The following is a 26,984-nucleotide window of genomic DNA, read 5'->3' on the forward strand; positions in this document are numbered from 1 at the left end:
TTAAGCAACACATAGAGCAAAAATAATTTTGATAGATTCAATTATGAATACCACGTAAGGCTTATTTAATTTCTTGTGATATTTACTATTTATTCAGTAATAATATAGCTCTAACAAGATGTGCACTATCTGTGGGAATATACAAAGAGTCTGTTCACGCTGTCTGAGTTGTAGGCAGTTCACTGCCCTTCATTTACAACAAAGGTTGGGACAATTTTAATGCGTACACTAAATGCTGTCTACACATTGTATGGAATTTTACTAACATTGTAGACCACAGAGATGAACCCGATGCATGTTATCACCAGCCTGGGGATGTGTGGCCTGAATGGGAAACCATGAAGAAGATGCCATTTGACTACACTATCCACGACCCGAAATACAAGGATGCAAGTTTGATCTGCTCAATTCAGCTAAACATCAAGACTGATGGTTAGATATTTCTTTTTATTAACGATTTTTATTGCTTTTGCATGCAAATGTAATGATACATAAAGCTAAAGTACAGTGTACAAAGAGAACAAAAAACAAAACATCAAGTAACTGATAAGAATGAATTCAAACATACAGTTCATACAGATAAACATATAGAAAACACATGCAGAAAGGACTGAATAAGCTGTCCACCAAAACATTCATGTAGTCTATTAGAAATGTCGATGTGCCACTTTTGTATTCTTATTTTCCATTCATTCTTACAAGGCATCCTCTTCAAATCAGCTAAATTTAGCATACTCTCTAACTAAGATATCTATCACATACCGATTGAAATGCCAATATCATCTTTAATCTGCCCCTGTTATTTGCAGAACATTGAGTCATGGATATTTTGACAATCCCCTTTTTCAATGTCTGGGACCTGTACTGTAAGAGGGACTTTGAGCCTGAGATGATTTAATTAAGTTGTTGAGCTTATCACCTCTAGGATCCAACTGTGTCTGTTAGAAGAGTTAACACCTGGTGTAAACGTTGTCAAAAGGGCAGGATGGTTTCTTCATCTTTCTTTGCACTCTATAGCATTTTTGTTACCTCCCTGTATTACTATTAAATGACAAAGCAAATCCCAAGCATTTTACTGCTCTTGAAATCTACAAATATCTATGTGTAAATGACAAATACATTTAATCAAGAAATGAGACAATAGAATAGAAAAATTGAGGGCAATGAATGGAAACCTGGGCAGATTTCACACACTTAAACAATGTAACAGAAAGAAAAGACAGGCAGGAAGAACTAGCCAATGGTAAACTGGATGAAAAAGTCAAACGAAAACAAAATAAAAACACACTGGAGGAAAAACAACCAATATTTTAGAGGAGTTATTTTGAAAGACGGTATGTCTAAAGAAGCTGGTAAACATTGAAAATAGCATTAGCAATATCAACATGTTTGGCTTGCCTGTAATTAATAGAGAAGACATAGGGGGTCATTCTGACCCCGGCGGTCTCAGACCGCCGGGGCCAGGGTCGGCGGGAGCACCGCCGACAGACCGGCGGTGACCCGCAGGGCATTCTGACCGTGGCGGTTCGGCCGCGGTCAGACTAGGAAAACCGGTGGTCTCCCGCCGGTTTTCCGCTGCCCTACAGAATCCTCCATGGCGGCGGAGCGCGCTCCGCCGCCATGGGGATTCTGACACCCCCTACCGCCATCCTGTTCCTGGCGGGTCTCCCGCCAGGAACAGGATGGCGGTAGGGGGTGCCACGGGGCCCCTGGGGGCCCCTGCATGGCATGGCACTGCATGGCATGGCATGGGCACTGCAGGGGCCCCCGTAAGAGGGCCCCACTTTGTATTTCAGTGTCTGCTTTGCAGACACTGAAATACGTGACGGGTGCCACTGCACCCGTCGCACCTTCCCACTACGCCGGCTCAATTCTGAGCCGGCGTCCTCGTGGGAAGGTTGATTTGCCCTGGGCTGGCGGGCGGCCTTTTGGTGGTTGCCCGCCAGCCCAGGGCAAATCCCAAAATACCCTCAGCGGTCTTTCGACCGTGGAGCGGTATTTTGGTGGGGGAAGTCTGGCGGGCGGCCTCCGCCGCCCGCCGGACTTAGAATCAGCCCCATATTGTGGAAACATTATTGCATTTATGAGAAATAGTGAACCTGGCATTGCAGCCACTTCACCGATGACATAACAGAGTCAATGTCATAATGTATATATCCGTGATTTGCTGTGGCTCACTGTTGAGATTATCAATAGTTAACCAGCAGACAGCTAAAGCCCTCTGAATCCTTACCCTCAAAAAGTACAGTGAACTACAAGAGAAAGAATGGAACATCTCAACTATGGTGGAAACCCATACCAAGAGAGTTGTCTAAGGACATCATTATGAGTGGGCCACAAAACAGCCTGCCAAGCATGTCGCCACACAGAGTTACCAGTACCAAAAATATTAAAGTTTAGAGTGAAATTACTCCTTTGATAAACTGGAACCCTAAGAAATGGGGAATTATCTTTTAAATCTGGAATACCAAATTATGTGGTAATTACCTATTTCTCCCACAATTTTATCTGGACATTTTGGCTGTTGAAGTGCTCAGGTGAAAAACCCCAAAGCCTCGGGTTACTGTTGGTTTCATGATACTTGACAGTGCCAATAACGCCAATTACTGCCCCATCCAGATAACAGTAGAACTTGTAACGAGGACCTATGTGGCAATCAATTAACTAGCACAAGGCGTACTGGGAGGTTCACTGCATAAGTAGGACCAAAAACTGCCCAAAACTGAAGACATTATGGAAGCACTCTCAGGTGTGCTTAGTCTGTAAAAGAAAAACAATTAGGGAAGGTAAAAATAAAAACTTATATACTGTGTTAAGAATCCTCCCTGTTACACTCTGTTCTTTTTTAAGGAGTTGAATTCTTCTGTTGACTGTCAGTGATTATTTCATCTTGTTTAGGTTGTAAAGTAATGCTGTAGCACAATTATGGAATATCTGATAGTGTGAAATATGTGGCAGGCATATGCAAATTTCCCCTCATTCAACCAGACGTTTGCGCAGCAGCACGTTGTATGTAGGGCTACTTAACATTTTTTGCCTGTACACCATGACAGAGAGGCAGCCTCTCCCAGTGATCTGTGAGGGTATACAAAAGGAGAACCTCAGCCTTTGACTTTGAGGGCAAGCCTCAGCATTCCCACAGGAAAGGATGCAGTCATGATACCATATATACTCACTCTCAAGTGATTCAAATGTGTATGTGGTCATTTGTGTTCCTGACTCTCATATCCTTTTACCCATCCATTGATGCCCTAAGTTGAGGATTGAGAAATAAAGGGAGAGCCAGGTGAGCATAGCTCCCCAGTAGCACTCTCTAGGTTAATCAAAATTATGCTGCTGCACATACATTGCAACAGGCATTACACAGAATGTTTAATCTATCTTGTCATGTACTACAAAGCATTCAATTTGTATGCACTCTTTATCTTTCAAGCTATGAATTGTGACAGATCACAGAGGTATGATTTAGAATTATGCTTTTAATTTGTGCTCATTCAGACTTTTGGTATGGGTGCTGCATACAAACTCAGATGTAGAGTACGAATACAAATTTACTTTAATTATGCTCGTATTTTGTGCCCCTTTGTACTAGGAGCATGGGTGCTGCATAATAACTCAGACGTAAATAGAGTGAGAATACAGATTTACTTTAATTATGTCTGTATTTTTTGTACAATCATACTAGTGGAATGGGCGCTGCATAATAACGCAGATGTAAAAAGCATAAGCATACAAATGTATTATTTCTGCACATTTTCCAAGCTGTACATTAACATGTCAGTGTGTTCATAGATACCTTCATGAACAGAAGGCAGGAGGATATGTATATGAGACGTAACACTACCCGGATGAGGCTATCGAAGTATTCAGCCTATAACACATACCATCACTGTGAGCAGTGCTATCAGTACATGGGCTTTAACCCCAAGTATCAAGTAAGTATTATTATCTCATTGTATATATTGTGCTCCACATTCAGATGCAGATGGGTTGGGTGCAAGATTTAGACTCGAGCGTGTACGTGGACATGAATATATATCCACATTGAAGTCTAGGAGGTAGAGACTTCCTGACTTTAAAAACAATAGAGTATGAGACTTGAGGTTCTGCTTTAGGAACTAAGCAGGCTTCTGTTCATCTAAAGGTTGCTTAGATCCTAATTCAATTGCCTAATTGATTGTCATATGAAGGTATACCTCTACTCACAATAGATCATCTGATTTAAATAGACTTATTTTCAACCAGTTGAAGCAGATATACTGATGTGGAAAGATCTTGTTCCCTTGAGAGGATAGAAAGAATGGAAGGGTCACCTAATCAGGTTCCACATGTTATTTTAAGCTTAGTTTGTAGGGGGGTGAGCTAGCTGGCTGTATGCTGTCTATGTGTCTGGTACCACAAGATGAAGAATTCTGAAATACTAGGTGAATGTAAATTAAAGTTGTGCCTCTGTGTGTGTCAGTGCAATTGCCCCTCTGAATGTGTTGATTTGGCATCTGCTTACAGGTCCTGTGATGTCCCTGTTCAAAATGGATTTTGAGAAATTCAGTGTACTTAGAAATTTGAGTCATCTGATGATCTTTCACACAGAGTCTGATTCACAAAAAATAGGAAATGTACTTATGCAGGGTTCCTTCTAAAATTGGAGTAAATGTTAGGTTTTTACCAAAGTCACAAAGGACTTGGGTATGCCTGGAAAGCTGCAATAGTCATGAGTTCCCAAAAGATGTTTAGATCTCTGCTAAAGTATATTTGTATGGGCTCGCATAATGCTTGAGTAAATGTAACATGCAAATTGTTGTTAATGTTTCTGTTTGACCACACAGAAAATATTTTGTTCGTTTAGAAATCTATTGCCCCACCCGACAAATATTATGGTGCTCCATTCCCATCCCCAGCCTAACAACAGATAAAACCCTGAACAGGAGTAAATCCCCAACGAACTTCCAGCATGGAAATGGGCCAGGGAAAAGCTTGCGGAAAAAACAGGGTTGGTTGTTTGTGCTATGGGACAATCTTTCCAAAACATCCCAGGCCTAGAATGGCCACTCCCACTCAAGAGAGAAGATTTGCTTACACCGGAAGGTATCAATGAAAAAATATTTTTTCTGGTGAAATAATTTTTTGTGGGCCATACATAGGGATTCAGCCTTATACAAAGGCCATTTGCATGAGGATTTAAAGGAACATGCAGAAATTGCTTTGTGAATAGGGCCATCAAATTGTCTTGATGACAGAAATACCTTCGTTGTAGATATTCAGTAAATGTGATATAAGGTAATTACTCACAGGACCTAATATTTTATAGGTTTCTTGTGTATTTTGTGTTCCAATCCACAGTGTTTTTCTGTTCTGTCAAGCACTGCACTGCCTGGCTTCCAGTTATTTTCAAATTCGTTTTTATGCTAGATTCATCAGCATCATAAACAACATAGTATATTTTAAGAAAATACTAGTCTCCTCTATCTCTTAGTGGTCCACCACTCCCCATATGAAACCAAGAACACTCTGAATATCCATAGATAGATTTTCAGTTTTCCCATCAAGCCTACTGCTTCCTGTGGCGTGGCAGTAAGGGACGAGTTTGCTCATGTTAAAACGCAGTTCTGACGACGATGACAAGGATGAAGCAACCCCCATAAGCAGTACTCAACATAGGATGGACGACAGAATCCAAAGTTTGCCTCATAACTGTCTGTATCTTTTAATCTTAATATGTAGTAGACTGGACTTATTACTGAAATTGTTATGTGGTGTCAGGTAACTGACACTGCAGTTGTGGGGTTCCTGTAAGTATTCTAGACATGTTTTATGCGTCCCCATTTTGCAAGAGCAAATTGCTGCTAGTTTTCCATATTAACAAGGCCTATCATAGTCTGTAGACAAAGAAAATTATTACAACTGCAAAGTCCATATTCTCCACATTCTTCCTGGAGATATTCTGAGATATGTTTAGTTGAATAAGAAGGAGAGACATTTTCATCAGGTTATCATTTTATCAGGTTATCATTTGTAAGGATATATAAAGCTGCTGCTTAGCTTTCTGGCTGAAATTGACAGTCATGTTTTAACTATCACTGATTCCCTTTCCAGCTTTATGAGTCCACTCTGCATGCTTTTGCATTCTCTTATTCAATGCTTGGGGAAGAGATTCAGCTCCATTTTATTATACCCAAGTCGAAAGAACACCATTTTGTCTTCAATCAACCTGGAGGACAGCTAGAAAGCATGAGGTTACCACTTGTGACAGATAAAGTAAGTGAAAATTTTAACTCTGTGTTAAAGTCCCATTGTTTGTTAAACGTCTTACCATTTTCATTTCTTTCTGAGAACAGTCCACCCCCCAATATTATTCATTCCCATCATGCCCTGCAACAAAAACAATGGCCTAATTCCCTTGTCATATAATCCTTCGGTGTCAGATGAAAACAAAAACATTTTACAAAAGCCTAAAGCACCAGATTACAGTCACAGGTTGTTGTAAAATAGGCAATGCTTAATTTGGAAAAAATAACTGTTGGTGCTGCCAATGGCATTGCAAAATACCAGAGATGCCTAGTTTAGATTTTCCTCATTCCTTTCTTTCACCATCCTACATTTCCTGTCTCGGCAATACAGGTTCCTTTTAATCCCTGTTTTCACCCTTTGTCACTGTTTTCCTATCTTCTTCTTACTACTTCTTTCTCTCTTTCCTGCCTTTTTTGGCTTGACTCTGGGTCAAAGTCTGGTGATGAAAAACAAGTCCACTAAATTAAAGCACGTCACATGATAGTAGTTCCAGTAGGTTGCTAACCTAGCTCTCTCACAACTCGTGGAGATTGAAAGACTTTTAGTAGTCACTCCTATCCCATCCTTTCCAGAAACTTCTACAACTACACAGCCATTTATTGTGAATGTTTTCTTCTTCTTCCGTGTGTCGGATGAGCTGAAATTTGCTTTGCAGTCCCTGTACATAAACTATGGATCTAGCATTTGGTAATCATCATGGCTGCTGCTGCTCTCAGCAAGGAAAGCCTTACATCCGGTAGAACTGTGATTGGTTTTGGCATATGGTCTGTATCTACAGGTGAATGAGTTCATTGTGTGCATGTTGCAAGCTACGTATATAACACACAACACAATCCTAGGAAACTGGACTTGTTTGCAGATATCCCCCCACCTTTTGACCCTTTTAGAACTACTAGATGCTGGTTTTCAACTCTGACAATGCACTGAGGCCTGCTAACCAGACCTCAGTCCCAGTGCTCTTTCCTTAAAAACAAGTGATGTCTGATTGTAGCACAATTAGCACAGCACTTTAGCACCCCTTTAAGTAGCTAGTAAATGGTATCCCTGGTACCTAGGGCATGGGTTCTAATGAGTGACCCTAATGGCTGAAGCATATCTTATGCTACACTAAGGGACCCACACACAAATTGCACACAGCCAGCCATTGCACACTGCATGTCAGGGTGCAAGCCCTGAGTGAAAAGACGACATGGCACTCTCATTGTGTGCCATGCCAAAGTCACTGCATGAATTATATGTAAGTCACCCCTCCAGCAGGCCTTAAGAGCTCTAAGGCAGTGTAGGAAGTTGGCTCTGTATGCACTATTTCAAAGTAAGGAATAGTATGCACAGAGTCCAAGGGTTCCCCTTAGAGGTAAGATAGTGGCAAAAAGAGATAATACTAATGCTCTATTTTGTGGTAGTGTGGTCGAGCAGTAGGCTTATCAAACGAGTAGTGTTAAGCATTTGTTGTACATACACATAGACAATAAATGAGGTACACACACTCAGAGACAAATCCAGCCAATAGGTTTTGTTATAGAAAAATATCTTTTCTTAGTTTATTTTAAGAACCACAGGTTCAAATTTTACATGTAATAGCTCATTTGAAAGGTATTGCAGGTAAGTACTCTAGGAACTTTGAATCATTACTTTAGCATGTATACTTTTTACATAAAACACAATAAGCTGTTTTAAAAGTGGACACAGTGCAATTTACACAGTTCCTGGGGGAGGTAAGTTATTGTTAGTTTTCACAGGTAAGTAAGTCACTTACAGGTTTCAGTTTTTGGTCCAAGGTAGCCCACCGTTGGGGGTTCAGAGCAACCCCAAAGTTATCACACCAGCAGCTCAGGGCCGGTCAGGTGCAAAGGTCAAAGAGGTGCCCAAAACACGTAGGCTTCAATGGAGAGAAGGGGGTGCCCCGGTTCCAGTCTGCCAGCAGGTAAGTACCCGCGTCTTCGGAGGGCAGACCAGGGGGGTTTTGTAGGGCACCGGGGGGGACACAAATTAGCACAAAAAGTACACCCTCAGCAGCGCGGGGCGGCCGGGTGCAGTGTGCAAACACGCGTCGGGTTTCCTTCAGTTTTCAATGGGAGACCAAGGGGTCTCTTCAGCGGTGCAGGCAGGCAAGGGGGGGGCTCCTCGGGTTAGCCACCACCTAGGCAAGGGAGAGGGCCTCCTGGGGGTCACTCCTGCACAGAAGTTCCATTTCTTTAGGGGCTGGGGGCTGCGGGTGCAGGGTCTTTTCCAGCCGTCGGGAAATGGAGTTCAGACAGTCGCGGTCAGGGGGAGCCTGGGGATTCCCTCTGCAGGCGTCGCTGTGGGGGCTCAGGGGGGACAACTTTGGTTACTCACAGTCGCAGAGTCGCCGGAGGGTCCTCCCTGAGTTGGTTGTTCTCCACCAGTCGAGTCGGGGTCGTCGGGTGCAGTGTTGCAAGTCTCACGCTTCTTGCGGGGAGTTGCAGGGGTCTTTAAATCTGCTCCTTGTAACAAAGTTGCAGTTCTTTTGGAGCAGTGCCGCTGTCCTCGGGAGTTTCTTGTCTTCTTTGAAGTAGGGCAGTCCTCAGAGGATTCAGAGGTCGCTGGTCCCTTGGAAAGCGTCGCTGGAGCAGGGTTCTTTGGAAGGCAGGAGACAGGCCGGTGAGTCTGGGGCCAAGGCAGTTGGTGTCTTCTGTTCTTCCTCTGCAGGGGTTTTTCAGCTCAGCAGTCCTTCTTCTTGTAGTTGCAGGAATCTAAATTCTTAGGTTCAGGGGAGCCCTTAAATACTAAATTTAAGGGCATGTTTAGGTCTGGAGGGTTAGTAGCCAATGGCTACTAGCCCTGAGGGTGAGTACACCCTCTTTGTGCCTCCTCCCAAGGGGAGGGGGTCACATCCCTAATCCTATTGGGGGAATCCTCCATCTGCAAGATGGAGGATTTCTAAAAGTTAGAGTCACTTCAGCTCAGGACACCTTAGGGGCTGTCCTGACTGGCCAGTGACTCCTCCTTGTTGTTTTCTTTGTTTCCTCCAGCCTTGCCGCCAAAAGTGGGGGCCGTGGCCGGAGGGGGCGGGCAACTCCACTAAGCTGGAGTGCCCTGCTGTGCTGTGACAAAGGGGTGAGGCTTTGAGGCTCACCGCCAGGTGTTACAGCTCCTGCCTGGGGGAGGTGTTAGCATCTCCACCCAGTGCAGGCTTTGTTACTGGCCTCAGAGTGACAAAGGCACTCTCCCCATGGGGCCAGCAACAGGTCTCTAGTGTGGCAGGCTGCTGGAACCAGTCAGCCTACACAGATAGTCGGTTAGGTTTCAGGGGGCACCTCTAAGGTGCCCTCTGGGGTGTATTTCACAATAAAATGTACACTGGCATCAGTGTGCATTTATTGTGCTGAGAAGTTTGATACCAAACTTCCCAGTTTTCAGTGTAGCCATTATGGTGCTGTGGAGTTCGTGTAAAACAGACTCCCAGACCATATACTCTTATGGCTACCCTGCACTTACAATGTCTAAGGTTTTGCTTAGACACTGTAGGGGCACAGTGCTCATGCACTGGTGCCCTCACCTATGGTATAGTGCACCCTGCCTTAGGGCTGTAAGGCCTACTAGAGGGGTGACTTATCTATACCTGCATAGGCAGTGAGAGGCTGGCATGGCACCCTGAGGGGAGTGCCATGTCGACTTACTCGTTTTGTTCTCACCAGCACACACAAGCTGGCAAGCAGTGTGTCTGTTCTGAGTGAGGGGTCTCCAGGGTGGCATAAGACATGCTGCAGCCCTTAGAGACCTTCCCTGGCATCAGGGCCCTTGGTACCAGAGGTACCAATTACAAGGGACTTATCTGGATGCCAGGGTGTGCCAATTGTGGAATCAAAAGTACAGGTTAGGGAAAGAATACTGGTGCTGGGGCCTGGTTAGCAGGCCTCAGCACACTTTCAATTCAAAACATAGCATCAGCAAAGGCAAAAAGTCAGGGCGTAACCATGCCAAGGAGGCATTTCCTTACACAACCCCCCCCCCCCCAAACGAAAGAGGATGAGACTAACCTTTCCCAAGAGAGTCTTCATTTTCTAAGTGGAAGAACCTGGAAAGGCAATCTGCATTGGCATGGGCAGTCCCAGGTCTGTGTTCCACTATAAAGTCCATTCCCTGTAGGGAGATGGACCACCTCAACAGTTTTGGATTTTCACCTTTCATTTGCATCAGCCATCTGAGAGGTCTGTGGTCAGTTTGAACTAGGAAGTGAGTACCAAAGAGGTATGGTCTCAACTTCTTCAGGGACCAAACCACAGCAAAGGCCTCCCTCTCAATGGCACTCCAACGCTGCTCCCTGGGGAGTAACCTCCTGATAATGAAAGCAACAGGCTGGTCAAGGCCATCATCATTTGTTTGGGACAAAACTGCCCCTATCCCATGTTCAGAGGCATCTGTTTGCACAATGAATTGCTTGGAGTAATCTGGAGCTTTTAGAACTGGTGCTGTGCACATAGCTTGTTTCAGGGTGTCAAAGGCCTGTTGGCATTCTACAGTCCAGTTTACTTTCTTGGGCATTTTCTTGGAGGTGAGTTCTGTGAGGGCTGTCACAATGGATCCATATCCCTTCACAAACCTCCTATAGTACCCAGTCAAGCCAAGGAATGCCCTGACTTGAGTCTGGGTTTTTGGAGCTACCCAGTCCAGAATAGTCTGGATCTTGGGTTGGAGTGGCTGAACTTGGCCTCCACCTACAAGGTGTCCCAAGTAAACCACAGTTCCCTGCCCTATCTGGCATTTGGATGCCTTGATAGAGAGGCCTGCAGATTGCAGAGCCTTCAAAACCTTCTTCAGGTGGACCAGGTGATCCTGCCAGGTGGAGCTGAAGACAGCAATATCATCAAGATAAGCTGCACTACAGGATTCCAACCCAGCAAGGACTTGATTCACCAACCTTTGGAAGGTGGCAGGGGCATTCTATAAACCAAAGGGCATAACAGTGAACTGATAATGCCCATCAGGTGTGGAGAATGCTGTCTTTTCTTTTGCTCCAGGGGCCATTTTGATTTGCCAGTACCCTGCTGTTAAGTCAAAGGTACTTAAGAATTTGGCAGCCCCTAATTTGTCTATTAGCTCATCAGCTCTAGGAATGGGATGTGCATCTGTCTTGGTGACAGAGTTGAGACCTCTGTAGTCCACACAAAACCTCATCTCTCTCTTTCCATCTTTGGTGTGAGGTTTGGGGACTAAGACCACTGGGCTAGCCCAGGGGCTGTCAGAGTGCTCTATTACTCCCAATTCCAGCATCTTGTGGACTTCCACCTTGATGCTTTCCTTAACTTGATCAGACTGTCTAAATATTTTGTTTTTGACAGGCATGCTGTCTCCTGTGTCCACATCATGGGTACACAGGTGAGTCTGACCAGGGGTTAGGGAAAAGAGTTCAGCAAACTGTTGCAGGACCTTCCTACAGTCAGCTTGCTGTTGGCCAGAGAGGGTGTCTGAGTAGATCACTCCATCCACTGAGCCATCTTTAGGGTCTGATGAGAGGAGATCAGGGAGAGGCTCACTCTCAGCTTCCTGGTCCTCATCTGTTACCATCAACAGATTTACATCAGCCCTGTCATGGAAGAGCTTAAGGCGGTTCACATGGATCACCCTCTTGGGGCTCCTGCTTGTGCCCAGGTCCACCAGGTAGGTGACCTGACTCTTCCTCTCTAGTACTGGGTAAGGGCCACTCCATTTGTCCTGAAGTGCCCTGGGAGCCACAGGCTCCAGAACCCAGACTTTCTGCCCTGGTTGAAATTCAACCAGTGCAGCCTTTTGGTCATATCACAACTTCTGGAGTTGTTGGCTGGCCTCAAGGTTTTTACTTGCCTTTTCCATGTACTCTGCCATTCTTGAGCGAAGGCCAAGTACATAGTCCACTATGTCTTGTTTAGGCTCATGAAGAGGTCTCTCCCAGCCTTCTTTAACAAGAGCAAGTGGTCCCCTTACAGGGTGGCCAAACAGAAGTTCAAAGGGTGAGAACCCTACTCCCTTCTGAGGCACCTCTCTGTAAGCGAAAAGCAGACATGGCAGGAGGACATCCCATCTCCTTTTGAGTTTTTCTGGGAGCCCCATGATCATGCCCTTTAATGTCATGTTGAATCTCTCAACAAGGCCATTAGTTTGTGGATGATATGGTGTAGTGAACTTATAAGCCACTCCACACTCATTCCACATGTGTTTTAGGTATGCTGACATGAAGTTGGTACCTCTGTCAGACACCACCTCCTTAGGGAAGCCCACTCGGGTAAAGATACCAATGAGGGCCTTGGCTACTGCAGGGGCAGTAGTCGACCTAAGGGGAATAGCTTCAGGATACCTAGTAGCATGATCCACTACTACTAGGATGTACATATTTCCTGAGGCTGTGGGAGGTTCTAGTGGACCAACTATGTCCACACCCACTCTTTCAAAGGGGACCCCCACCACTGGAAGTGGAATGAGGGGGGCCTTTGGATGCCCACCTGTCTTACCACTGGCTTGACAGGTGGGGCAGGAGAGGCAAAACTCCTTAACCTTCTGGGACATATTGGGCCAGTAGAAGTGGTTGACTAACCTCTCCCACGTCTTGGTTTGTCCCAAATGCCCAGCAAGGGGAATATCATGGGCTAAGGTCAGAATAAACACTCTGAAACCCTGAGGCACTACCACTCTCCTAGTGGCACCAGGTTTGGGATCTCTTGCCTCAGTGTACAGGAGTCCATCTTCCCAATAGACCCTATGTGTTCCATTTTTCTTGCCTTTGGACTCTTCAGCAGCTTGCTGCCTAAGGCCTTCAAGAGAGGGACAGGTTTCTTGTCCCTTACACAACTCTTCCCTTGAGGGTCCCCCTGGGCCCAAGAGCTCAACCTGATAAGGTTCCAGCTCCATAGGCTCAGTTCCCTCAGAGGGTAGAACTTCTTCCTGAGAAGAGAGGTTCTCTTTTTGGTGTTGTGTTGCAGCTGGTTTCCCAGCTGACTTTCCTTTTCTCTTGGTAGGCTGGGCCATTTTTCCAGACTCCAGCTCTACTTTTTCACCCTGTGCCTTGCACTGTGCCCTTGTCTTGACACACACCAGTTCAGGGATACCCAGCATGGCTGCATGGGTTTTCAGTTCTACCTCAGCCCATGCTGAGGACTCCAGGTCATTTCCAAGCAAACAGTCTACTGGGATATTTGAGGAGACCACCACCTGTTTCAGGCCATTGACCCCTCCCTACTCTAAAGTTACCATTGCCATGGGATGTACTTTAGTTTGATTGTCAGCATTGGTGACTGGATAGGTTTGTCCAGTCAGGTATTGGCCAGGGGAAACCAGTTTTTCTGTCACCATGGTGACACTGGCACCTGTATCCCTCAGGCCCTCTACACTTGTCCCATTAATTAAGAGCTGCTGCCTGTATTTTTGCATGTTAGGGGGCCAGGCAGCCGGTGTGGCTAAATCCACCCCACCCTCAGAGACTAATGTAGCTTCAGTGTGACACCTGATTTGCTCTGGGCACACTGTTGATCCCACTTGGAGACTGGCCATTCCAGTTTTAGCTGGATGGGAGTTAGAAGTGGTATCTTTCTTGGGACAGGCCTTGTCTCCAGTTTGGTGTCCAGACTGACTACAGCTACGACACCAGGCCTTTTTGGGATCAAAGTTTTTACCCTTGTACCCAGAATTGTTTTGTGAAGAGGCTCTGGGCCCACCCTCCTGTGCAGGTTTTTGGGGGCCTGTAGAAGACTCTTTACTATTTCTGTTTTTGGCTGTCTCACCACCTTTCCCCTGGGGAGGTTTTGTGACCCCTTTCTTTTGGTCACCCCCTGTGGAAGTTTTGGACACCCTAGTCTTGACCCAATGGTCCGCCTTCTTTCCCAATTCTTGGGGAGAAATTGGTCCTAGGTCCACCAGATGCTGATGCAGTTTATCATTGAAACAGTTACTTAACAGGTGTTCTTTCACAAATAAATTGTACAGCCCATCATAATTACTTACACCACTGCCTTGAATCCAACCATCTAGTGTTTTTACTGAGTAGTCTACAAAGTCAACCCAGGTCTGGCTCGAGGATTTTTGAGCCCCCCTGAATCTAATCCTATACTCCTCAGTGGAGAATCCAAAGCCCTCAATCAGGGTACCCTTCAGGAGGTCATAAGATTCTGCATCTTTTTTAGAGAGTGTGAGGAGTCTATCCCTACACTTTCCTGTGAACATTTCCCAAAGGAGAGCACCCCAGTGAGATTTGTTCACTTTTCTGGTTTCACAAGCCCTCTCAAAAGCTGTGAACCATTTGGTGATGTCATCACCATCTTCATATTTTGTTACAATCCCTTTGGGGATTTTCAACATGTCAGGAGAGTCTCTGACCCTATTTATGTTGCTGCCACCATTGATGGGTCCTAGGCCCATCTCTTGTCTTTCCCTTTCTATGGCTAGGATCTGTTTTTCCAAAGCCAATCTTTTGGCCATCCTGGCTAACTGGATGTCCTCTTCACTGGAGTTATCCTCAGTGATTTCAGAGAGTCTGGACCCTCCTGTGAGGGAGCCAGCATCACTGACTATTATTTTTGGAGTCAGGGCTTGAGAAGCCCTGTTCTCCCTAGATAGGACTGGTGGAGGGGATTCTTCCTCCAGTTCACTATCATCCTCCTCTGTGTTATCCACAGAGGGGTTGGCTCTATCATACTCTGCCAACAGCTCCTGGAGCTGTACTTTGGTAGGTCTGGAGCCCATTGTTATTTTTCTTATGTTACAGAGTGACCTTAGCTCTTTCATCTGGAGATGGAGGTAAGGTGTGGTGTCGAGTTCCACCACATTCATATCTGTACTAGACATTATTCTTCTAAAAGTTGGAATGCTTTTTAAGAATCTAAAACAGGTTCTAGAATCTAATTCAAACTTTTACAAACTTTTAAACTCTAAAAGAAATGCTAACAGGGACTAACACAAGGCCCTAGCAGGACTTTAAAGAATTTAGAAAAAAATTTAAAATTGCAAAAATCAATTTCTAATGACAATTTTGGAATTTGTCGTGTGATCAGGTATTGGCTGAGTAGTCCAGCAAATGCAAAGTCTTGTACCCCACCGCTGATCCACCAATGTAGGAAGTTGGCTCTGTATGCACTATTTCAAAGTAAGGAATAGTATGCACAGAGTCCAAGGGTTCCCCTTAGAGGTAAGATAGTGGCAAAAAGAGATAATACTAATGCTCTATTTTGTGGTAGTGTGGTCGAGCAGTAGGCTTATCAAAGGAGTAGTGTTAAGCATTTGTTGTACATACACATAGACAATAAATGAGGTACACACACTCAGAGACAAATCCAGCCAATAGGTTTTGTTATAGAAAAATATCTTTTCTTAGTTTATTTTAAGAACCACAGGTTCAAATTTTACATGTAATAGCTCATTTGAAAGGTATTGCAGGTAAGTACTCTAGGAACTTTGAATCATTACTTTAGCATGTATACTTTTTACATAAAACACAATAAGCTGTTTTAAAAGTGGACACAGTGCAATTTTCACAGTTCCTGGGGGAGGTAAGTTATTGTTAGTTTTCACAGGTAAGTAAGTCACTTACAGGTTTCAGTTTTTGGTCCAAGGTAGCCCACCGTTGGGGGTTCAGAGCAACCCCAAAGTTATCACACCAGCAGCTCAGGGCCGGTCAGGTGCAAAGGTCAAAGAGGTGCCCAAAACACATAGGCTTCAATGGAGAGAAGGGGGTGCCCCGGTTCCAGTCTGCCAGCAGGTAAGTACCCGCGTCTTCGGAGGGCAGACCAGGGGGGTTTTGTAGGGCACCGGGGGGGACACAAATTAGCACAAAAAGTACACCCTCAGCAGCGCGGGGGCGGCCTTGTGCAGTGTGCAAACACGCGTCGGGTTTCCTTCAGTTTTCAATGGGAGACCAAGGGGTCTCTTCAGCGGTGCAGGCAGGCAAGGGGGGGGCTCCTCGGGGTAGCCACCACCTAGGCAAGGGAGAGGGCCTCCTGGGGGTCACTCCTGCACAGAAGTTCCGTTTCTTTAGGGGCTGGGGGCTGCGGGTGCAGGGTCTTTTCCAGCCGTCGGGAAATGGAGTTCAGACAGTCGCGGTCAGGGGGAGCCTGGGGATTCCCTCTGCAGGCGTCGCTGTGGGGGCTCAGGGGGGACAACTTTGGTTACTCACAGTCGTAGAGTCGCCGGAGGGTCCTCCCTGAGTTGTTTGTTCTCCACCAGTCGAGTCGGGGTCGCCGGGTGCAGTGTTGCAAGTCTCACGCTTCTTGCGGGGAGTTGCAGGGGTCTTTAAATCTGCTCCTTGTAAAAAAGTTGCAGTTCTTTTGGAGCAGTGCCGCTGTCCTCGGGAGTTTCTTGTCTTCTTCGAAGTAGGGCAGTCCTCAGAGGATTCAGAGGTCGCTGGTCCCTTGGAAAGCGTCGCTGGAGCAGGGTTCTTTGGAAGGCAGGAGACAGGCCGGTGAGTCTGGGGCCAAGGCAGTTGGTGTCTTCTGTTCTTCCTCTGCAGGGGTTTTTCAGCTCAGCAGTCCTTCTTCTTGTAGTTGCAGGAATCTAAATTCTTAGGTTCAGGGGAGCCCTTAAATACTAAATTTAAGGGCGTGTTTAGGTCTGGAGGGTTAGTAGCCAATGGCTCCTAGCCCTGAGGGTGAGTACACCCTCTTTGTGCCTCCTCCCAAGGGGAGGGGGTCACATCCCTAATCCTATTGGGGGAATCCTCCATCTGCAAGATGGAGGATTTCTAAAAGTTAGAGTCACTTCAGCTCAGGACACCTTAGGGGCTGTCCTGACTGGCCAGTGACTCCTCCTTGTTGTTTTCTTTGTTTCCTCCAGCCTTGCCGCCAAAAGTGGGGGCCATGGCCGGAGGGGGCGGGCAACTCCACTAAGCTGGAGTGCCCTGCTGTGCTGTGACAAAGGGGTGAGCCTTTGAGGCTCACCGCCAGGTGTTACAGCTCCTGCCTGGGGGAGGTGTTAGCATCTCCACCCAGTGCAGGCTTTGTTACTGGCCTCAGAGTGACAAAGGCACTCTCCCCATGGGGCCAGCAACAGGTCTCTAGTGTGGCAGGCTGCTGGAACCAGTCAGCCTACACAGATAGTCGGTTAGGTTTCAGGGGGCACCTCTAAGGTGCCCTCTGGGGTGTATTTCACAATAAAATGTACACTGGCATCAGTGTGCATTTATTGTGCTGAGAAGTTTGATACCAAACTTCTCAGTTTTCAGTGTAGCCATTATGGTGCTGTGGAGTTTGTGTAAAACAGACTCCCAGACCATATACTCTTATGGCTACCCTGCACTTACTATGTCTAAGGTTTTGCTTAGACACTGTAGGGGCACAGTGCTCATGCACTGGTGCCCTCACCTATGGTATAGTGCACCCTGCCTTAGGGCTGTAAGGCCTACTAGCGGGGTGACTTATCTATACCTGCATAGGCAGTGAGAGGCTGGCATGGCACCCTGAGGGGAGTGCCATGTCGACTTACTCGTTTTGTTCTCACCAGCACACACAAGCTGGCAAGCAGTGTGTCTGTGCTGAGTGAGGGGTCTCCAGGGTGGCATAAGACATGCTGCAGCCCTTAGAGACCTTCCCTGGCATCAGGGCCCTTGGTACCAGAGGTACCAGTTACAAGGGACTTATCTGGATGCCAGGGTTTGCCAATTGTGGAATCAAAAGTACAGGTTAGGGAAAGAATACTGGTGCTGGGGCCTGGTTAGCAGGCCTCAGCACACTTTCAATTCAAAACATAGCATCAGCAAAGGCAAAAAGTCAGGGGGTAACCATGCCAAGGAGGCATTTCCTTACAGGCAGGATGTATTATAATACATGTGAGGGCATGTCTGAATGAGCAGATATGCCCCTGTGCTATCTAATTCTATTTCCAGATATTCCAAGTGACTGGGCAGCCATCTTAGACCATGTACTGGATACTGGTCATCACAAGTGACCCAGCTACATGATGGCTGCAGGGAAAATAATGGTCTTTGGTATCGGACACCTCATCTTTATAAACCCACCCTTGTGCCAGTGTTGGATTTATTATGACATGCCGCCAGATGGCATCGTAGAAGTGCCCCCAGACACCTACTAGTCCTCTAGTGTGCTTGCTGACTGGTATCGATCAGCTTGCCACCACAGATGAGTTTCTGACCCTCTGGAGGTGAGAGGCCCTGTTTTCAGAGGTCAGAAACAATGTCTGCTCTGGCAGGGGGTGTATCACTTCCCCCAACAGGATGGCTAGTAAATCTGCATACCAAGGCCAGGGACTTCAAAGTCCCTGCCACCTTTAAAACGCAACCTCAGCTTCCCCCAGACCTGGGAAAGGCAACCCCTCCACCCTGAGGCCCATTTGGCACCAGCACAGATGGGAAAATTAGATAGTCCGGAGGCGTGTTGCACTTGCAGACTGGACCTGAAGTGAACACGAAAAGGAGAATTTCACCATCTAGTGTGTGGTGGAATTAGGAACTCTGGGTAGGGTGATGCCCACTCCCCACAGAAAGTGTTCATCTAGGGGGCGTGGTAGTCCATTGGTTACTACCCTTCACTCCCCTTAATGCCCATAAATTGAGTATTTAGGTGGCCCTCTGACACCAGGAAAACAGATCAAGTCAAGACTTTGACTACTGGGATCGGAGGGAGAAAGAAGAGGGACTGAAGAGAGCGAGAACTGAACACCTGCACCAGAGATTGGCACAAAACCCCACCAGGCTGCTTGTACTTCGACAGTCAGTGGGACCATCTTTGCAAAACACTGGACAACCTCCCAAAACCCTTGGAGGACTGCTCAGCACCTCAGCAACCAAGAAAGATCTCCCTTGGAGTAGAGGAGCTACTCCCCTGCATCCGCAGTCACAGCAAGCAGCTATCCGGTCCACTGTGTTACTGACCATCGGATCCACAGAGGGAGCAAGCTACCAGGAAGAGGTGACCAAGGCTCTTGGAGGTCAGCCCTGTCTCACCAGCATGTTTCGACATATTGACCCCTCCAGGAGTCCCACAGCACCAATATCCTGAGTACTGGATAAGTTGCAGCCACCAGGGCTTGTTGTGTCCATTCTGGGCATCAAGGCCAAGGAAAACCGACTTGCATGTCAAGGGACTTCAAGTGTGCCCAGCTGTCCTGTTTGCCACTCTTCTGCTGAATCAAGACAGAGTAAGTCTCTGACCACCACAACCTGATGCCTCAAAGCACCCCTACACCTGATTCCCACAGCCCGAGTCCGAGTGAGGTGATGTGCCAAGTCCTGAGATCCTCTGAAGCTGAGCCTACCCTTGGGTTTGGCCAGTCTGGCACCACCAGTCGCCGCCTGCAGACCCTTTCTGCAGAAACCTAACAGCGCAACCGACACCACTGCACACAAGCCCCACAGCCTGAGTTTGAGTGGACCGACGGTGTCCCTGCATACCCAAGACCCTCAAGACCTTTGGGTTCAGGCATACTGGTCACCCAGTCTCTACTTGCGGCTTCTTTTCAGCAGGACCATTTCCCAGTAAAGAGAAAGGGGCACCCTGTGCTGTAACATACCTATGCACATGGAAACCCCAGTGTTCCCGAAGTGACCAGTTGGTGTTGCCTCGGACCATGGCCCTATGCTGACCTTAACCCCTGAAGACTGGTCCTGTCAGTCGTTGCTAAATGCCCAAATGTAGTATATGTTTATTCCCCATAGGATAACATTACCTTAACAGCCACAGTACCTGATTACTGGGATCCTGGTGTCTAAAGTAATATAAAAAACGGTGTTATTTTTATAAATTGGTGTTGGATCTCTTTATTGAGTGTGTGTCTCGCTTACTGGCTCTGTATGTGCAAGAAATACTTAATACTATCCTCTGATAGGCCTAACTGCTCGTCCACAATACTACAAAATAATGTTTTTAGGATTATTATGTTAAACCCTGTCAGCCAATAAGGGTCGCTCAGAACTAACTACATAGTGTCCCAGTACATTAGTACACTACATAGATAGCCAGAGTCCTACATCAACCATCAATGAAAATCAGTCATTTGAGAGAACACAGTTTATTAGTTAAGTACACAAACACCCAGTTCTGTTAATTTGTACTGCTACTATGCAAACCGAAACAACCGAAGCATGTTAAAGTTAATAGCATTTTGACATGGTGTTTCATGTTCTAATTGTTCATAAGTCTCTTTCAATACAGATTTGTTGTACGTTCGCTCAGATTTATGGATAATATCGTTTTTTTGTCTTCCATTCTAAACAGAATCTTGATTATGTAAGAAGCCCTATTTTTACACCTACTACTGGTCGGCATGAGCATGGACTATTTAACTTGTACCATGCGATGGACGGTGCCGGACACTTGCATGTTCTCGTTGTCAAAGAGTATGAAATGGCAATATATAAAAAATACTGGCCAAACCACATTATGTTGGTCCTCCCAAGTATATTTAACAGTGCTGGAGTAGGTAAGGACTTCAATTTCTTTGCTTCTTTGTGTTTTTAAAAGTCACCTGCATATACTTGATGATTATATCAACTGTACCTTACCTAAGTTATGGTGCCCAGTGCTTCACCATACAGTCAAGTTCACATAAAATCTTGCAGTCGATGTACTTAACAACTTTGCTTTTATATACCCTGTGATTTGCTAAACCACAGGGTTGGTAAATGTAAAAATGTTAAATGGCACAAACTAAATCAATTTTACGAGTCATAAAAGCTGTTTTGACTTACAAAATGGTGCATTTATTCCACCATTTAGTGGTTGGGTTCGGAATCGTTCTGTATAGTAGTAGTCCTTCATCTCAGTTTTTTTTAGGGGGGAATAAGTTTGTTGGGCATCGACAGTCCCAGCATTAAGTGTCTAATCCAGTCTCTCCTGACATCATACGCCCTACTCTGAAGTTTCTACACATGCTCACCATCTTCAAATTCTTTTTTTTTACGCGATTGGGTCTGGAAGCTTCACTGAAGGCTCTTCAGGCATCGAAAAGAAGAATGTTTTCTTCAAATATTTCTCGAAGTAAGAACACAAGAGATTGGAGATAAACATCGGTTTGGTGTCATCGTGTATCTGCACACCAGAGAAAAAGCAGAGAATGTCTGGGCAGGGGGCCCCCTGTTCCATATAACATGGGAAACACACTGTTTTGCTTCTGCCCCAGTTGCCACCACAAGTTTGCACAAAAGGATCGCCACCGAGTATGCATCCTGTTTCCCAATAGCTCGCGAAAGCGACAACTGCAATGCCTGTGCAGTGTTTAAGCCCAAGGCTCTGAAGGTGAGAGAGAAACAGGGGCAACCACACTATGCCTTGCAGGGCCAGAAAGAAACTCCGTCGCAGAAAGACCTGGGGTTGTCAAACGAGGAGGAGGATAATATGGCGGAGATAGCCAAAGGTGAGGGCTTCGACATCAAGATGACGGTCATCGACGTTGGGAATTAACATTGCTTTTTGAAGAAGAAACAATTGCAGGTAACACTGAAAAAACATGCAGGTGAGTATTGCTCAACAGACTCCAAAATAACAAAAACTGCCTAGGTGCAAGCAGAAGCCAAAAGCACCTAAATCCTCGGGTCCCTTTCAAAGGATATCGCAGGCGGAAGAGCTTTGGAGAAGGCTACAGCATCAAGGGATGACTGAAGTCAAGAAGGGGCAAAAAAGCAGTTGAGGGAGACACCAGCAACAGAAAGCTCAATGTCGAAGAGGAAGTAGACACCCCCAGTTGAAAGTCAAAGATCGTTTGGCCGAAATCAAACGCAAGAAAAGGCTTCTCAAAGCCAAAATGGCAGCAATTCTTCAGAAGAGAAAAGAGTTCGACATCGCCCTTAAAATATTTAGAATTCCTCCAAAGGCTTTAACAGAACAGACTGAAGGGACAAAGGAAGTCGATGAACTCAAGCCCCCAACAACACCAGAGCCTCTGGAGGATGAAGAAAAAAAGATCTTCTTCAAGAACAGGAAGACCTAGAGTCACAGGGCATGGTCCAGGACACAGAAGGGTCTGAATATCTTGAGACCCCGTGGCAAGACCTCGAAGCAGACTCCCCAGAAGAGGGAATGCACACTGACCCATCAAGGCCATCACCTTCAGACAACATCGCCATGCATAATAAGCTCACTAGAGGGCTTCTGAAAAATACAACATACAACTGGAGGAAGAAAAAGCACAGTCGTGCTTTTTACTGGAGACTATGCTACCATCTCAACGTAACAGTAAATGTAAATTAGCATTTGTATAGCACACTACTCACCCGTTAGGGTCTCAAGGTGCTGTACTCATACCGCTATGGAACCCCTCCTGGCTTTTCCCTGTGAGGAACCCACTCCTGAGCACCCCCAGGGTGAAGCCAGGCATCCAAGCACTGTTGGGGCCCTTGTGGAGATTAAGCAAGCTATTGCCCAGAGTTGCAGAGTGGGACCCATGAATTAGATTAGGCACCGAGGCGAGAATTATCTGGTCAAGGGGAATTGAGCCCAAGACCTGCCGAAGCAGGACTTGAACCCTGGTCTTGAGCCAGATCTCTGCTTCAGGGTCTGCCGCTCTAACCATTGAGCCACACTTCTCCACTCAGTATCTCCCTATGTTGCTAAGTATACTGGACCAAGGTTAAGAACCAGGAACATGCAGGTCTGTAACACCATGGGCCGAAAAGAAGTGTAAACATTCATCTAATGACCCAGCATATATCAGAGGGGCAGTACCAGAAGACTCTATTATTGCAGCAACAGCAAGAAAGAGAGCAAATATCCCAACATTTGGCCTGCCTCGAGACAAGGAGAGCAAGAAAATTTTGAAGGGGCGCTGCTACGCAGTGGCACATTGCCAACTCTAATGCACTGCTAAACAGGTATGCTTCTCAACATTGGGAAGAGATGGCAGAACTTATGAAACACCTCCCTGAACAATACCAGAAGAGAGCTGCATACCTCACAGAGGATAGAAAAAAATATTGCTAATATTTGCCTACAATCAGCTCTAGATGTTGCAGATACAGCAAGCAGGCACATGATGGCAGGTACTACCCTAAGAAGACACTGTTGTCTAAGGTTTAAGAGAGAGGTCCAAGTTAATATAATTAACACCCGCATAATGTCAACCCTTTGGCAGTCCTGATGATGAAATACTATAACAGCTGAAAAAGAATAATGAAACCAGGAAATCCATGGGGGCATTACAATTCAGGGGAAACCTAAGAAAAATATCCACGGCTTCCAAAAGACCTGTAAGCAGAGGGAGTTTCCAAGGTGCAACTTCACATCAAGCGATGCAGAGTGCAAGCCAACCACAATCACCAGTGTAACAATGGCAGTACCAGTCTACACCAGAACAGGCCTTTTGAGGGTGAGCAACAGGGAGACCACAGCAACAAAGGTGAGCAGTAACGCCATCTAATAAGTGATTCAACAAAACGGGCATCCTCACACACCACTCTAAGAGTAGAACTATACTTCTTGATACCAAAACAGGATGGAACTCTCTATCCAATTCTAGATCTCAGATTCCTAAACAAATTCATAAAGACACAGAAATTCAAAATGACAACTCTTCAGGATGTTATACCACAACAAGGAGATTTTATGGTGACAATAGACATACAAGATGCATATCTCCACACCCCAATGAACCACAAGCACAAGAAATGCTTGTGTTGTGTGTTAAACTGAGAACACTGTCAGTCCAAGGTCATGCATTTGGAATAAACTCAGCTCCAAGAGAGTTCACAAAGTGTCTGGGAGCAGTGGCAGCACATTTAAAAAGACTCAGAATACATGTATATCCTTATTTATATGATTGGGTAATAAAAGCAAATTCCCAACATAAATGCAAAGAACACATAGACACAGTGATATCAATGCTGCACAACGTGGGGTATTCTTGAAACAGGGAAAAATCATCACCCAAACTGAAACAAGAAAAACAGTTCCTGGAAGCAAGAATCTATTCAATCGAGGCAAAGCAACCTGTTGCAAGAAAAGGATAATTTCCTTAGTACGAGAAACTCACTGAGTCCAGAAGGGTCATTCTCTGACAGTGAGGACTGTAGGGAAAATGTTGGGGAAAATGGCCTCCTGCATACTTTTCATACCATATGCAAGGGTACATATGAGACCAATCCTGGAATGGGTTCAAACTCAATGGTCACAAGCCACAGGGAGTGAAATGGTGGAACAAGACAAATATAGCAATTGGAAGACCTTTCTTAGAAACAACGCCCATGGTAACCATTACCCGACCAGCACCTCTGCACCCGGATGCCCCAGGGAAGGTGACAAATAACTGCCAGTGGTACTTTGGATCTTAGCCCCCATTGGCCCTAGGTCCCGAAAAAGAGCCCCAGAAACCAACTGTAAATAACTGTATGCAACATATGCCTTTTTCCCCTTGGGAACGCACAGCTGCGTAAAGACGCATTTAAGTGAATGTAAAGAAATGGCTCCCTGTTGCAGTTACCCCCCACTTTTTGCCTGATACTGATGCTGACTTGACTGAGAAGTGTGCTGGGACCCTGCTAACCAGGCCCCAGCACCAGTGTTCCTTCACCTAAAATGTACCATTGTATCCACAATTGGCAGACCCTGGCATCCAGATAAGTCCCTTGTAACTGGTACTTCTAGTACCAAGGGCCCTGATGCCAAGGAAGGTCTCTAAGGGCTGCAGCATGTCTTATGCCACCCTGGAGACCTCTCACTCAGCACAGACACACTGCTTGCCAGCTTGTGTGTGCTAGTGAGGACAAAACGAGTAAGTCGACATGGCACTCCCCTCAGGGTGCCATGCCAGCCTCTCACTGCCTATGCAGTATAGGTAAGACACCCCTCTAGCAGGCCTTACAGCCCTAAGGCAGGGTGCACAATACCATAGGTGAGGGTACCAGTGCATGAGCATGGTACCCCTACAGTGTCTAAACAAAACCTTAGACATTGTAAGTGCAGGGTAGCCATAAGAGTATATGGTCTGGGAGTCTGTCAAACACGAACTCCACAGCACCATAATGGCTACACTGAAAACTGGGAAGTTTGGTATCAAACTTCTCAGCACAATAAATGCACACTGATGCCAGTGTACATTTTATTGCAAAATACACCCCAGAGGGCACCTTAGAGGTGCCCCCTGAAACTTAACCGACTGTCTGTGTAGGCTGACTAGTTCCAGCAGCCTGCCACACCAGAGACATGTTGCTGGCCCCATGGGGAGAGTGCCTTTGTCACTCTGAGGCCAGTAACAAAGCCTGCACTGGGTGGAGATGCTAACACCTCCCCCAGGCAGGAGCTGTGACACCTGGCGGTGAGCCTCAAAGGCTCACCCCTTTGTCACAGCCCAGCAGGGCACTCCAGCTTAGTGGAGTTGCCCGCCCCCTCCGGCCACGGCCCCCACTTTTGGCGGCAAGGCTAGAGGGAACAAAGAAAGCAACAAGGAGGAGTCACTGGCCAGTCAGGACAGCCCCTAAGGTGTCCTGAGCTGAGGTGACTCTGACTTTTAGAAATCCTCCATCTTGCAGATGGAGGATTCCCCCAATAGGGTTAGGATTGTGACCCCCTCCCCTTGGGAGGAGGCACAAAGAGGGTGTACCCACCCTCAGGGCTAGTAGCCATTGGCTACTAAACCCCCAGACCTAAACACGCCCTTAAATTTAGTATTTAAGGGCTACCCTGAACCCTAGAAAATTAGATTCCTGCAACTACAAGAAGAAGGACTGCCTAGCTGAAAACCCCTGCAGAGGAAGACCAGAAGACGACAACTGCCTTGGCTCCAGAAACTCACCGGCCTGTCTCCTGCCTTCCAAAGATCCTGCTCCAGCGACGCCTTCCAAAGGGACCAGCGACCTCGACATCCTCTGAGGACTGCCCCTGCTTCGAAAAGACAAGAAACTCCCGAGGACAGCGGACCTGCTCCTAGAAAAGCTGCAACTTTGTTTCCAGCAGCTTTAAAGAACCCTGCAAGCTCCCCGCAAGAAGCGTGAGACTTGCAACACTGCACCCGGCGACCCCGACTCGGCTGGTGGCGATCCAACACCTCAGGAGGGACCCCAGGACTACTCTAAGATTGTGAGTACAAAAACCTGTCCCCCCTGAGCCCCCACAGCGCCGCCTGCAGAGGGAATCCCGAGGCTTCCCCTGACCGCGACTCTTTGAATCCTAAGTCCCGACGCCTGGGAGAGACCCTGCACCCGCAGCCCCCAGGATCTGAAGGACCGAACTTTCACTGGAGAAGTGACCCCCAGGAGTCCCTCTCCCTTGCCCAAGTGGAGGTTTCCCCGAGGAACCCCCCCCTTGCCTGCCTGCAGCGCTGAAGAGATCCCGAGATCTCTCATAGACTAACATTGCAAACCCGACGCTTGTTTCTACACTGCACCCGGCCGCCCCGCGCTGCTGAGGGTGAAATTTCTGTGTGGGCTTGTGTCCCCCCCGGTGCCCTACAAAACCCCCCTGGTCTGCCCTCCGAAGACGCGGGTACTTACCTGCAAGCAGACCGGAACCGGGGCACCCCCTTCTCTCCATTCTAGCCTATGCGTTTTGGGCACCACTTTGAACTCTGCACCTGACCGGCCCTGAGCTGCTGGTGTGGTGACTTTGGGGTTGCTCTGAACCCCCAACGGTGGGCTACCTTGGACCAAGAACTAAGCCCTGTAAGTGTCTTACTTACCTGGTTAACCTAACAAATACTTACCTCCCCTAGGAACTGTGAAAATTGCACTGTGTCCACTTTTAAAACAGCTATTTGTGAATAACTTGAAAAGTATACATGCAATTTTGATGATTTGAAGTTCCTAAAGTACTTACCTGCAATACCTTTCGAATGAG

General features: G+C 46.5%; 1 protein-coding gene across 4 annotated transcripts in view; it reads left to right on the forward strand.

Moving 5' to 3' along the window:
- Nucleotides 1–26,984, forward strand: part of GREB1 (growth regulating estrogen receptor binding 1) — a 932,876-nt gene that overhangs the window by 804,246 nt on the left and 101,646 nt on the right. For 3 of the 4 annotated variants that reach the window (XM_069235945.1, XM_069235946.1, XM_069235947.1), the window contains exons 24-27: nt 274–432; nt 3,793–3,935; nt 6,094–6,255; nt 20,439–20,643. In XM_069235945.1, coding sequence (XP_069092046.1) covers nt 274–432; nt 3,793–3,935; nt 6,094–6,255; nt 20,439–20,643 — 669 coding nt within the window. The remainder of the gene's footprint in view (nt 1–273; nt 433–3,792; nt 3,936–6,093; nt 6,256–20,438; nt 20,644–26,984) is intronic. The other variant, XM_069235948.1, reaches the window with a different exon arrangement.

This window comes from Pleurodeles waltl, chromosome 5 (assembly GCF_031143425.1).
Source record: "Pleurodeles waltl isolate 20211129_DDA chromosome 5, aPleWal1.hap1.20221129, whole genome shotgun sequence".
In the NCBI taxonomy this organism is placed as follows: domain Eukaryota; kingdom Metazoa; phylum Chordata; class Amphibia; order Caudata; family Salamandridae; genus Pleurodeles; species Pleurodeles waltl.